Source organism: Neopsephotus bourkii, unplaced genomic scaffold, assembly GCF_033783945.1.
Source record: "Neopsephotus bourkii isolate Nb327-2 ecotype Australia unplaced genomic scaffold, CSIRO-AGI_Nbou_v1 NB_1388, whole genome shotgun sequence".
Taxonomy (NCBI): domain Eukaryota; kingdom Metazoa; phylum Chordata; class Aves; order Psittaciformes; family Psittacidae; genus Neopsephotus; species Neopsephotus bourkii.
Window position 1 is genome coordinate 612,413 of NW_026901866.1, and position 15,161 is coordinate 627,573.

The window sequence follows — 15,161 nt, forward strand, 5'->3', positions numbered from 1 at the left end:
GTGATTTAAAACCATCAACAGCCCTCATGATTTTTTACGTGTGATTTTGTGAAACATTTTCTTCTTTGCTTGTTTTTCTCTTCTATGTCTTTGGATAACCTGGTGAGAAGGCATGGCGTACTGATGTTACTTGTTCAGTTTTTCCTGATATGTTTTCAGCGAATAGGCAGAGTGGCAGTTTTATTTGTGCTTCTTTTCACCCTTAGACCTATCATTGTTATTGGGGATTCTTTTTGTTGTAAGCTTTAAAAATAATTTTCTCTCCTGTAAAAATCCATCAATATTTTTAGCTGCATTCTGCAGCCCTCCATCATACACAAGCTTTTCAGTTTGCTGCTTTCTTGGGTCCTGCTTCTGCTTTTCGTGAGTGCTTTCTAACCATTACTTTAGCTTGAAGCTCCTCTTCAAAATATTGCATGATATTGCTGGTGCAGGCTGGGAACTGACTGGCTGGATTGTTGTTTTGTGGAAAAGGACCTGGGGGTTCTGGTGGACAGTATGCTAAGCATGAATCAGCAGTGTGCTCTACTAGCTGTACTAAAAAGTGTACAGAAAGTCATTATTTCCCCTCACTTATCACTTTTTAGATTGAATCGGGAATCTAATTTTAGGCTCCCAGCAAAGGAAATATATTGATAAACCTCAGTAAGATTAGCAGAGTTCTGTCAAGATGGTTGGGGGCTGGAGTACTTGCCCAGTGAGAAAAGGCTGTAGGACCAGGCTGTCCAGCCTGAAGAAGAGGTGGCTCATTGAGGACCTAACTGCAGACCTGTGAGGAGGTTACTGCAAAGATGAAGCCATGAGCTGTACAATCAAACCAGGGAAACTAACTGGATAAAAGAAAAAAACCAAATCACTGTGAAGATAGGTAAGCCCATTTAAGGATAATTGGAACAGGCTTCTCAGAGAAGTTGTGGAAAGCCTGACTTTAGAGGTTTTCAAGACCATGCTAAAATATTTGCTTTGAATCAGTGCTGACCCTGTTTCGAGCATGAGGTGGGACTAGACGATGTCACAGAGTCCCTTCCAACTTGAATGGTTCTATGAATATCCTTTAAGTCAAGGGAACAAGTAAACATAAAAGATGTAACCAGCCTCAACTACTGAAAAAAAAATTAGCCTAGCAAGAATAATTATTCCGTAGACACACAGCCAAGTTTGGAACTGCACTGTGCTAGATGCTGATAAAGGGACAATGTCCCTTTGTTTATAAACCTTGCAATCCAATCAGCTAAACTGGACATACACTGAGAGTAGGAACACAGGAAGGTGAAGTCATTTTCTAGAAGTCATTCCTGTCTCCAGGATCTCCTGATTCCTAGTCTGATGCTTATACACTGGTCCACACTGCACTCACACTGTCTGCATAGGTCTCTCAGTTTTCTGAAGATGAATGTTTCATAAAGCATATTCTATTTCAGAGAGAAGTGGTCATTCAGAAGATTAAGGTCTTTTTCAAATGGGATGTTCATCTCTGCCAGGTGGTATGTTAAGTCTGAGTCATAAATATCTTTTATTTCCTCGGTCAGATAGTGCAGTGGAAGTGCAACTTGTCATTTTTGACTTCCAGTTTCAAGAGCACCAAGTAACTTTTTTAATTTGCTCCTGTATTTGTGAGCAACTGACATATTCTCCTGAATAGTAAATGCTCAAAATGCAAATGATGCAAAATTACTTTGTTTATAATTTTGGATAATTGATTTCATTCTTTTCCCGCAGAAATATACCTAGCCTGACCTTCTTATGCCAAACACAGCTCATCTTCTAGAAACTTCAGGGACTATTTGAAAGTTTTACAGAGCTTTATACTGTTGTTGGCTGCTGTATATTTTCATAGAAGCTGTCCCTGTTCTCCTGCTTTCCAGTTGCAGTTATCCTCCTATCGTCCCTTGCAGATCATGCAAGGTACTTTTGGATTTAAGACTTATACTGCCTTCTATTGTAGTCATGTCGTTTTGTAAAAGGTAATTAAATGTGCCTGTGTTTGGGTTGCTACCCTTTTATTAAGAAATGCTAGCAGGACATGGTTCAGAGGGAGCACAGTTATTCAAATCTGGGACTATGAATTTAAGAGGCAGTTTGCAGACAGTCTTTTACATTAAGAAAACACAGAAGTCAATCATAAATGTAGTAAGTCACTGAAAGTTCCAAAGACTTATCTGGCTTCACTGCAGGCACAGATAAATTAGAGATTATGGGCCCAAGTCTCTTTTCGCACCACAGTAAATCAGGAGCACCATCGCTGAAGTCAACAGATCTCAACAAGAAAAGAATTAGGCCCTATGGCTTTTAATAAGAGCAGTACAAAGAGTTTAATTACAAGGAATCAAGCTGAACCTCCCTTCCCCCATACACAGACACATGTACATGCTCTCTGGTAAGGTTTGTATCTTGTCATATTTTTTGTACTTCTGTTACCCTTATCCTTTTCAGATACTTACCTGTGTGCAAATAACAGGGACTTAGATGCTATTGGGATGGGGGCAATTTAGATGATAATACACAGAGTGGTTAAAACACTGGCAGAGCTATAGCTGTATTGAAAACCCTGGAGAAATCCCAAATATGCTGCATTTTTTTACCTCCCCGTTATGACTCAGAGATACAAAACAAAGAGTTGAGTTCACTTTCTGTGCTAGGGAGGGAATTTCTCACTCAAGCAATACCTCTTTGAAAGAGTAAAATAATGCACAGCACGTGTAAATGAACAGCTGCTGGAAACTCTGGTAATACAAGTATCATTTTTTATTCCCACATATGTGAAAAATCTTATATGTCTATAAAAAAACTTGAAAATAAATCTTACAAAAAAGTTGTATTTGAGCTACCCTCTATGAAACCCTATTACAAAAAAAGTAGGTGGAAGATGAAGGCCCCAGTGGTGCAATACGAATAATAGTTTAGGAACAATCAAATATTGTACTAGATTATTTTGACAAAAATGGGAGTACTTACAGTCTAAGTGACTATGCCTGATGCCTTCCACATCTTCAGCATGAATGAAGTGGTAACATCTCTTTCCTACAATATCTACAGGGGTCAGATCCATGTAATCGCTAATCCTAAAAAGATAAAAAAAAAAAGCGCCTATAATTTGAGAAGGAAAAGAATACAAGAACTGTCAAATGACTCAGAAATTGAAATCTGCTAAGAAGCTTTTTCACCACTATAGCAATTTGGATGGAATGTCTATACAAACAAGACACAGCCATAAAATAAAGGAAAAAAGAAAGAAAATGTTTTTTAAAGAAACCTTGAAATCCTTTTATCCATTTAAGTAAGTGGAAAGTTAAATTCTAGTGCATATTCTCCCTGTAGCATAACACCAAGACAATGTAATTCCATGAAATTGTAAAGCATTAGCAACAATCCAAAATCCTCATTAAAAGACCAAGATGATTCAAGGTTACATAATAAAGTAAAAACATGTTATGTTTATACCAAATGATTAGAGACACATTTCATTTCAACAGATTGGTCTTCTATTGGGTATATCCATGAAAAAGCTCTTCAACCATTTCTTGGCACCAAGTCCAAACTGATATTTCAAGGGATATAATTTAAATGCTGAGACACACAGATGCCTCAGGGTGTTATCTTTTTTAGTCTAATTCATTTGGGAGCTCAGCTTTCACTCTGGGCTCTTTCAACTGGGACTTTGTTGTTTATTGCACAGAGAAACTTAAAAATCTATTCTGCAGACCTTTGTGTGGGGGGGTCTGCGTGCTTGTGGCTGTGTGAATGTGTAAACTTTTGTCATGGACTGTCAAGGTGTCAATGTCCTTAAAAGCAGTACAGAAAATAACAAAACAATTGGAAAATGCCTTGCTCACACAAGCATTTAAAAGTATGTGTTTTATAGACATAGAATAATGTGTTAGGGTTTGAAATATGCTGCAATGACTGGGATTAAGCCCACTTTGCAACTGTAAGATATAATTGCCATATGCTTAAGGGAGTAACAAGAAACACCAAACATTTTGACAGAACCAGGCAGTGTGATCCTTAAGGAGGCCAGTGGGGAGGCAAAACCAGAAACCAAACTGCTTAGTTCTTAGGGGTTCCCCTATAGCAGGCAGAGGGGGTGAACATAGCCACTTGGTCACTGGCTAGCAGGGCTGTGGTTGTCTGGGTGTCCAAGAATGCATAGACCAAAAAGACTGAAGGAGAACGGAAGCATTAGACAGCAGGCACCACAGCAGCACTGATGGTTTGTCCCAATTAAAAATGAAACCAAATATGAAAAACATCACAGGTAAAGCAGGTATACTCAAATATGCTAGTAAAAATTGTCAAATCAAGACTAGCACAGAGCAAAACAGCAGTCTCCCACATTCATGACAGAGCATGAAAGGATGGATGTGCACTTTCAAATAACTGCCTAGTAGTTACAGAACTCAACCAAATATGGACTACCCATCTGGGGATACCCATCTTATGTTTATCACAAACCACAGCTGAAAATCCCACCCTGTCCAGCCTAGTAGAAAGGGGCAATCTCCAGGCATGCAACTGCTCTGTGATGTACCCAGGCTGTGATTGTTACAGTTCACAGGGCCGAAATGGAAGCTGATCATTCTGCTTTCCCCTCTGGTAAATCTGACTCAGCTGTATTTTGTTTCTCTGCAGCATCATGTTTGTGTAAAGTCTTCACAGATTAAAATGCACACAGCAAGGCAACAGTAGAAGCAGATTCACAATCCCTTAAGTTTAAGGTTGCACCAGGGGAGGTTTAAATTGGATATTAGGAAAAAATTCTTCACTGTAAGGGTTATCAAGCCTTGGAGCAGGCTGCCCAGGGAAGTGGTTCAGTTATCACCCATGCAAGTATTTAAAAAGATGTGTAGAGGAGGTGCTCAGAGACATGGTTTAGTGGTGGACTTGGCAGTGTTAGGTTGGAATTGATGATCTTAATTGATGATGTTTTCCAACCTAATTGATTATACAATTCTATAATATTAAAAAAGAAAAGCTGTTTCAGACATATGAAGACCATAGGATTTTTTTTTTTTAATGAAAAAAGTGTTAGAAGAAACAGAAAGAATATCCAGATAGAAGTGATGATCACTGGCAAGCAATGACACCAAAACCAAAACCAAAAGAAATAACATCAAATAGGATACTCCTGCTTATATTAAAGGTACCACAGATGGAAGAAAAAAAAAAAAAATATTATAGTGTATCTTAGAGTACTAGCAAAGAGGCAGATCTCGTGTCCCCCAAGGTCTTTGACAAAATTAAGTGAAAGGTTGATAGGTAGGAACTTGGTTTGTCTGAATATACAGACCTGATCCGTAAAACAAACACAGGCTTGCATTTGAGCAGATCAGCGGTTCCAGTGACTTATAGGGCTGTTAACATGACTGAAATTTAAAGGTAGGTATGGTACAGTTCTTTGCTAATTTAGGACCAAATTGTGCACACATTTGTAGGCTTGCGGCTCCCTACGCAAGACTCTTTCTTCATATCGGCAACACTGTCATAGCCAATGGGCCAAAATCTCTTCCATTTGGAAAGCACTATATGTACTGGTTTATTTCCTTTCGGGGATATATTAGCAAATATGGTTATATCAGTCCACATTAAACGTGGCTACGCTCTCTCCAAATGGTCTCCAGTCACTAACTGCTGACACTGAAAATACACAGACTGATGATGTACTTTAGTAGTAGTCTCTTTATTTTGTTTTATTTACCTTTGTCTAAGATGATTTTCCTCTGCAGGTGCTCTTCTCACGCCATAGACTACTAAAGAAATTCTAGACTATTCTAGACTATTTTAGAATAGATAGTGAAGTTTAGATGACATAAAGATGATGAATACTGCATTTGGAAAACAGACATGGATTAATATACCACACTTTAGATGACAGAATTTTACATCCCCATTTAACACTCTCAGAACAAAATACTAAATGTTAGAAAAAGCCAGTGTATTAGCTAATGGATCTTGTCCCAGAGGGAAGCAAACTGTTTACTAGTTTGTGCACTGAGTCCAGGACTGATGCAGATCTCTTCATTCAGAGGAAAGTAACAAGATGCACCCAAAGACTTGAGTAATGTCACTCCTGTTCCCTGCTGTTGCAGGCAGGCAGCCACTTGGAAAACTAGGAGTACTATTGATCTCACCCCTGCTGATCCAATGGTCCACTGTGAGCATTCATTTTAGTTAAGTAGCATGGCTTCTGCTCTATATTCCCTGCAGCTGCCAGAAACTCCCCATTGCTCCATAAAGAGTGCTTACAGCTTCCCCAGCATGGATCCATTTTTTTCTGTTTTCATCAATGTTGTGCTTTCTTTACTGTGGCACCACAAAGAATTTCCTGGCTGCCCACAAGTGCCAGGAGTCAAGCTCATTTATTCACGATGGGATACTTATCTCCTTTTCTACAGTCCCAGAAGAGAGATCCCAACTTCCCTGACTCGGAGAATGGCCTTGGCAGATGCCCAGATAATTCATCTGACAGTTTCAATCAGCTGTTCAGTAAATTCCTTCCCCTCCTCTGTCCTTACTATTCTTCCAGCTTTTACAGTCATATTCTGCTTTGTACTTGCTATGAAATCCAAGTTCTGTCAATCTTGCTCCATTTTCCCTCAGTGGAAATCCCGCTGCCTCAGTGAGCTAACATTCATCTCCCAGACCTGAAGAAGCGTTTCTACTATGTGAAATTCCTTTTATAAAGTACTTTTAACACTAACACAAGGGCTTAAAATGGAACTATTGCAACATAAATTCAGGTACCATCATATGTACTCTACTCTAGTATATAAGAAAAAATCTATAGCAAAAAATGCAAAGTTGCTTTATAATGTTGCCTTTACCTTAATGGACAGACACCAGCAATTCATTTCCAGAAGCCATTGAAGAGCTCTGTAGTGGTAGCAGCTTTCCATTACTACCTGGATAGGCTGCAGTCAAATCAAAGGCAAAAGGTTTCTTCTAGATCCTGCTTCTAATCCCCAGAGCATTTTCACCATTTGCCAGAATATGCAGAATCTAGGTGCTCACTGGTTAGAGCCACAGGGAAAAACTCAGCCCAAACTGAGTTTCTCTTCTAAGGAAACTTTCTCTGTGACCTTGTGCAAGCCACTTTCTACAGAGCAGTTTTTCCAAGCTTAAAAAATAGGCTAATATATTCTCTTCTAGATAATGCTTTGGAAGTTTAGATGAAGTGTTCTCTCTAGTAGCCAAGTAATATTATTAGTAATACTACTGTGGCAGTTCAGCAACATGACAGCAAAGATAACCTCTTAACTGAAATCCAAGTTTATTGAAAATGTTTAAGGCCCTGATTCAACAAAGCATTTGCACTTATCCATTTTTATAAGAGTTTATATTGATGTGCTATCCTGATCATAGGTACTCTGTTATGATTGAACAATTATGATTGCTCATTTCAGAGAGTTTCTACTATTAACTTATCATATGTCATGGCTGCTGTCACATGAAAAGCTTGCATTACCCATCTTGATTGTTCCGCTTTTTGATGATAGCTCTCCTTGACAAAATTTCTTTTGGGTGCATTACTTTTCTTCTTCCTTTCCAACCTTTCTCCCCAAGCTCAGACTTCCATCAGTGGACCCAAACTTCTTTATTACTTGTATCTTCCTCCTCAGATATCCTGTTCCCTGGATTTACTTTTATTTTCCAGGGCCCTGAGGACACCAATAAGCCTTAAGGGTCTTGCCCAGCCCCAGATGTCATTTCACCCTCCCACGGCTCTCCACACCCTGCCCACAGCCCAGAACACCATGCCAACCCCCCAGGGAATCAGTCCCTGCCCCAGGGATGCTGCAGCAGGGCCTGTCTCCAGCTCCCCACGTCCCTGTTCTGCCTGGCCACTGGCCCAAGTGCTGCCCTTGGCCTGTCCCCAGGAAGGTGCCCAATGCCTAGGGCTGGTGCTGCCCCATGCCCCCTGCTGCGCTGCTCCAGGCTGGGATGGTGGGATGGGGCCTGGCTGCCAAGCCCCTCTCTGACAGACCCCCATGGGCACCCCCCAATGGTACCAGCTGCCAGCCCCCAGGGAGTAGACAGCTGAATTTAAATCCCATCTTTCACCTTCCTAGATGACGTGTCGCTGTCACATTGAGCATAGCCCCCCCAACCAACTTCTCATCACCTGTTCCCATTTCACTGCTGTCTTCCCAGTATGCCCTTAACCAATTTTATTCTACAGTTTTCCCACCTCTTACTGCAACAGATCCCACCTCTCTAGCCTACTATCTAGGCCATCTGTGCTTCTGTTCCATTAAACACTGAGCACGATGTGCTGTAATCTGCAAATTAGCTCAAAAATGGAAAACTTTAAAACTTCAGACAGAACGACTTGTGGAGGGGAGGACGGGGGAGCATAAGGACAGCTATACAGGTCAGACCAACGTCTGTCTAGTCCCAAATCTTGCCTTTCAAAGGGACGGTGAGAGATTGTAAAAAGCAGGGAAAGCTTAGAGGAATCTTTCCTGGCCTATCTTCCCCTATGCCAGCAAGATACCATGCAAATTATAGTTTTACGTTTACCTTTATGTTCTAAGAATGTAATGAAAATGGAGGTGATGATGACAAGAGTGAATTCAATGCTCTCAGACAACACCCAGATGATGCTGCAGGAGTCACAGTTTTAAAGCTTTTTGCAAAGCCCATGGAACACAGAATACACACAGCTAAAACAAAGAAAAAAAGGGCTAAATGCTGTACCTATTTTCACAGTAAATGATATTGAGGTCCATATTCACACGAGTGACAAACATGTGGCAGTCAATCCTGACTTCATTAATTGTAGGAGGTGGCAAAGCATGAGCAACGACAACAAGTCCCATGATTTGGCTGGGTACTGTCCGTCCGTGGGACAGTGACACTCTCAGACGTAACCGGCCTGTTATATGAATCACCTGGAAAATAAAAACAACAAAAGAAACCCCAGTGAATTCTGGTTGCAACTGTGACATCAGTTTCTTTTAACGGATAGCATTACTATTCTTTACAGACCACTTAACACAGCCAAAAATTGTACTAAGTAACTGCCAGTATTAGTGTTAAGCTTATTAATATTGGCTGTCAACATGTTCTATATGTCCTCATGGCAAAAAAGAAGGCAAGAACATTAACAAGCAAATGCTTCACATTCATCAGATATAAACCTCAGAACTCCTGTGGTATTGATTTCTGTTGTGGTGGTTGCAGAAAGAAAGGCAGAAAAAAAACCAAACTAGAAATTCAAGAAAAGAAAAGAGAGTGGGATAAAACTGAAATTGTGAAGGTAGAAATTAATAAAGTATTGATTTTATAACAATTGGAGATTGAATATGAGACAAAAAGATGGTTTTGAAACTTTTCCAGAATGGATTTAATTGAATTGCTAGTCACCTACACCATGGAGGCATGGTCACAGACAAATTACTTCCTTGTGGTTGGCAATTTGAGAAGCAACAGCCTAGAAGTGATCAATGAGCTCAGCTGCAGGATGGTCTTCCTGCATCCACAGCAAGTTTTTTTAAGAGCTTGTAGACATGTAATGCCTTTACCTAGCACACTATGTACGTATTGATAGTTCTGGGGTCAGGCAGATTCTTTCCCTATTCACAAGATAATGCCAGAAGATGCCTGGAAAATCCAATTACACCCCTACAGAATGAAATTCCAAGAATGCTGCCTGCTTAAATAGGGTAAGTTGAAACTGGCAAAAGAATAATTCACCCTTAAGGTGTTTTGTGGATAAAGAAAGAGGTGTTTGTTTGTTTGAAATAAAAGAATATAAATACAGCACTGTTGCTAGATGTCAAACTGAAAATGGAAAAAGCAGATGCTGTACTCATGGATAGGAGAGCCATAAGAACTTGCAGTTGAGGGCTGTCTCAGATTTTCACCCTCAGTGTATTACAACATCAACATGAAGAGAAGACTTCTAGGAGATGGGAGCCCCTTTCACTGTGATCCCAGACACTACCCAGTGGTCAATGGAGATGTTGGTGCCAGGTGCATGTGAGGAGGTGACAGAGATGGGATGTAACTGTAAGTCCACTAATACTCATCTTACAAAGACAGCAGCCAAACTCTTTGTTTCTGATCTGAGATTGAGTGTTAATAGAAAGTGAGAAAGAAGAAAATCTTTCATTAGTAAGACTGCAAACCAAAGTGCATTGAAGTTCAAATCTAATTCAGATCTGTGATCTAAGCTTGAAGTGTGTTTCTTTTTTTTTTAACCTAATCATTAAAATATCTCCCTTCTCCATTATTTTACATTTTGACTTCAGCCAGTGTGGTGAATCTGAATGAGGAAAGTGATTAGCTGCTGTGTTTGTCCATTTCACTTGCAGGTTTCTGACCATCCACATTTGAAGTAATCATTGCCTCAGCTCACACTTAATGCACTTTCCAAGGGTAAACTCTACTATGAATATTTGAAAAAGTTCCTAAAGGCAAGGATGCAAAAACACCATTTCAAACACACTTTATTTTTATTTTTTTTCCTCAAGACCTCATTAACTAATGAAGAAATAGCTAAAAGAAACAGGATTAACTTCACAGGAGGGACAGTAATAGTATGTTATGCTCCTTCTAGCTATGCTTGCACATACATCTGCATTTTATCATTATCTGTCTCTTTTTATCATGCAGTTTCAGCTTACTGCAAGACTCAAATCTGTAAATGCTTGAAAAAATGCTGATGGATAACTAGTAATTACGTGAAAAATAATCTTATACTGAACGTGCTATGCAAAAGTATTGTTCTGTCGTTTTTTCATAAGAGTCCTTATGCTAATTTTTTTGAAGTTGGCACTATCACTTGAGGGAATTTTTAAGATATATCATACTTGAAATCCGTTTATCTCTTCCTTGTATTTTTAAAAACTCCCATGTCATTTGCACCTAAGCATCAACATGATTTGTTTTTGAACAGCTCTCTATGCAGTCACTTTTTTCATCTAAAACACACCTCAGATGCACTATTACTACAAGAAGCAGTTCCAAACCTGCTAGACCCACTATATATTAACATTGTTGAATTTCAAGAGAGTTTGCTTCCAGATTCAAATTATTTAGCTTGTTCCTAGCTTTATCATAGATCAAAACATGTTCTAAATCCTCACATGGTTTCAAATTTTAGGAGTTAGCACTCACTTGCATTCTGATTCTGTACACTAGGAAATGTACATCATACCACCCATCAGTTCCGGTGCCTGCGTGCCTCTAAAGAAACTGTATTTCCATGCCTGAAATCCCTTTCTATGACAACATTAGTTAAATGCACCAAGTGGGAAAACTAATTGGTAGTAAAAAACAATTCTAGCTGTCATGACCTTGTCTACATTGTGAGTACTGCCACTTTTAACACTGGTTCATTTGAACTGGGATTAGGGGTGATAGGAATTATAGGGTCAATTATCTCCAGCAGCTAAAATTAATCTCTTTATAATTCAATCCCACAGCACCAGTCTATCATATCCTAAAGCAGTATTATGACTTTAATGAAGCTAAATTGCAAGAATAAACTGTTTTATGAAGGACAACACTTGGACCCAGATGTAAATATTTAACAAAAATTTGCCAGGAATATTCTGAAAATTAAAAGTAAATGCACCTCTTCTGTGCAGTTTTCTTTAGAATTTTTTTTTTTCTAAAGGCATGCAACAGTCCAAATCCATCTTTAAAATAAAATAGTTCTCTCTAATAATGCTATAGGAATAGACTGGCACATTTAGATGTCACAGAAAACAGTGATATTGTGCTCTGTCCATTATAAAATTTGGGTGAATGCTATATTCCTGATCACAAGGATCACCAGAAACTTTGTATGTCAAGAGCTGTACAGATTTCCCCAGCATTTCTGCATGTACTTCCTAAATGAAATTAGTCGCAAGACTCCTTTTTTAATCTAATGGGAGCTGCAATTGGTTACCAGTTCAGCGACTTTTGCTTACAAACTGTTTATTGGCAGATATAGTAACTTGCGTGATGATTTCATGCAGAGGGAAATCTTATGGTCAAAATAAACCTTGTGACCTGATCTAGACCAGTGTTTGACGTAAGACATTCTGACCTGTGCCATTGCTTGTAGTGTAACTGAGCTGGATAACAGCTGTACTTGGACTTTGATGAACCAAAAAGCATTCTGCAACAATAAAACTTCTAACACTGTGAAATGAAAATAACACATACACAGCTGTAAAGAACTCATGCTGAAGCAAAACAAATGCCATAAAATACTTCAGTACTGTTTGATTGCTTTGTTAAAAAAATCCTATATCAACTTTGCCTGACACTCCGGTATTGGGAAAAAAAAAATAATCATTATTTGGCTTTTATTTTTAGCTGATTAGAGAAGGGATTTGCAAAATATTGTAAGTACATGTAAACACAGTTTATGAGTGTGGGAGTGTTAACAAGCCACACTGCTTGGACAAATATATATTTCTTTTTCCTGCCATATGCTCTCTTTAGTCATCTGTTAGCAATAAGCACTTAGATGCGCTCTACTAATGTCTACTCTTTATAAACAAGCACATCACAAAGACCTTGATAAAACCTTCCCTCTGCCAATACTCAAGGAAAGGAAAGCCCAGCGATTGAAAAACATCTGGAACCTGCTCATCATCCTTTAAAGCTAAATCTCACCTCTGGAGATGGAAATACTCTCTTTGTCAAAAGACATCTTTAAATATTACATCCACTTTTTCACATACATGTCATGTCAGAAGTAAGGACATGCATTACCAGAGGCTATGAAAACCTGCAAGCATGAAAAATCTGTGAATTTCACCTTTCAGATGTTTCTGTGTTCTTCAAAACTTAAACTTCCATTAGAAAGAAATTTCTAAATTATTTATTTTGTTCTCTGTGTAAATCACTATGCCAATTTATTATGGAACTGATACCACAGCACTGACAGAATTGCTCCCTCCACCACATTTCTCCTAATAAGATATTAAATTTGAAGCCTTAAAATTATTGCTTAGACCCAAATTCTGAGAAGACAGTCACATATGAAGACATCTTTAGCTTGTGTGCCTAGATATTTAGATGTCTTAGAAACAATTCACAAACACATTTATCCCTCTTTAGAGAAGCAATTGTGATTCATAAAGATATTACATTTGTTTCAGTCTCTCAAAGACATTATTCATACTTTCAAAATCAACACCTAAATCCTTAGAACACAATTAATTTGTACTGCTAGAATTGGCTTAAGAAATATCTCTACAAACTATAGCCATGTTTATACATTTTTCTGTCAAAGACTTGTATGCTCCTTCAGTCACAGGTACATGAACATGCATCTAAAACCCTGCCAGTGACACTAGCATGACAAACAGTCCACAAGGCAAAGGGTCCTACATGGTTTCAGGTGATTTCTAAGCTAAGACAGAACATTTGGAAACAGGTCTTCCTCTGGGCTTTTCAAAGAAAATGGGGTCCACTGTCACACCTGGAGTTCACACAGTGATAAAGGTTCCCTTTTTCTGACACAAAATGTTTCCATACCTATCAACTTAAACTTTACTATAGGTTTTTAAATCTACCATGGTTCTCTTCTTTCCTCCCTGTATCCCAGTGTACCCCCTAAAACATTTATATTTGTTTTCTCATGGTCAGAAGCCATTGATTTCTGGGGTTCCACAGCCCCATCCCCATTGAAACCAAAGCCTGCTCTCCCACTCTTCAGGAAAGCTTTGGGAAAATACATTACTCGCCTATACTATCATTCAGCAGCAGTCAGGATCAGAGAGATCCAGTAAGGCCTTGTGTTTACACAGCTCCAGTAATACTTGCATATACCATTCTCAGACTTACTGCATTTCTGTAAACAGTGTGGTATTCCTAACAGGAGGTCCTATGCATCATGATATTTTGGTGTTGAAAAAGAGTGAATCACTACAGCTGCAATATGCTGGAACATTGCATTTGTGCAGCAAGTTCGATGTGTCCCACATGCATCCAACTTGTATACAGTTAGCTTAACACACAGAAGACACGTTGGGCTTGCAGCATGAGCCATGCAAGTAGTTTGTACATGCCCAGTGGCCACTCTTGGGGACTACTACATGTCTGGAAACCTGATCAAACACACCTCAGATGAAGAAGTTGTGAAAGGTAAAGTTTGCAGACGTATGCTTCTGTTGATTCAGTGTTAGACATACTATTTCTTTCAGCCTATAAAACAACCATCATACCACCGTTTTCCTTGTTAACTTCATCCATCTCCAAGCATAACTTACTTTTCCTCTTGGACAGCATAACAGAATAACGTCTACCTATGGTAATTGTTCTCAACTCTCATCTGATTCAGAAGTTTGCTGTTTCAGTTTAAACTTTGAAAAACTGTTTGTATGTGGAAAAACCTGGGTCTTTTTTGTTTTGGGTTTGTTTTTTTTTTTCTGACTATAATAGTCTAAGAAAAGATATCGCTTCTATACACAAACCTTGTCCTATCATACAAATTCCACACCAGAACAAAGGAAACCAGCAGTTAGTGCAGCTGTCAGCGAGCCATTCTGAACCATGGGTGTTAAAAAAAAAAGAGACTAGGCAGTAATCTATAACTCCTGAGAAACAACTTTGTAAGTAAAATACAGTCAGTCTTAATACAGTTATGCACCAAATGCTACTTCAACCACTGTTAAGAATTATGGTCTTGAACGCCCATTGAAAGAACACAAGTTTGATTTCAAGGAAGGCAAACATTATTCCTAACACATACATAGTTTCAAGGTCAATAGCCTCTTTTCCATCTACAAGTACATTTCAAATCCCCTCAAATACACCTGCAAAAGACAGTCTGAAACTGGAAATGGTATTTACATTTAAACAGCATATTTGGTCTCTGGATGTATTTTATTGTTAAAAAGTCAATGCCAGTTTTTGGACACACTCTAAGCTTTTTCCATCTTTTCTCTGATAACAATGTCTCCAAATAATAAGATTCAAAAGACATTTTGCTGCTTAAAACAGTCAGAGGCAGAATTTAGGCTAATCCTAAGGGATTTTAAAAAAGTATCCCTATGAGACCTCAAACTCATTTGGTGCTTAAAGACAAGCACCACATGAGAAACACCCTGGCTTGGCAGGCTCAGTTCATAGATCTTACTCAATCCCTAAAATGACCTGAGTAGAGTATCATTTATTGCATATGATGAATGTTGAGACCGGCAGCAAGCACAATAGGC

At 38.8% G+C, this 15,161-nt stretch overlaps 1 protein-coding gene across 5 annotated transcripts in view; it reads right to left on the reverse strand.

Annotated features, from left to right (window-relative positions):
- Positions 1-15,161, reverse strand: part of NPAS3 (neuronal PAS domain protein 3) — a 613,669-nt gene that overhangs the window by 22,149 nt on the left and 576,359 nt on the right. For all 5 annotated transcript variants that reach the window (XM_061367584.1, XM_061367583.1, XM_061367585.1 and 2 more), the window contains 2 exons: positions 8,695-8,888; positions 2,956-3,062 (listed from right to left, as the gene is read on the reverse strand). In XM_061367584.1, the coding sequence (XP_061223568.1) occupies positions 2,956-3,062; positions 8,695-8,888 (301 nt within the window). The remainder of the gene's footprint in view (positions 1-2,955; positions 3,063-8,694; positions 8,889-15,161) is intronic.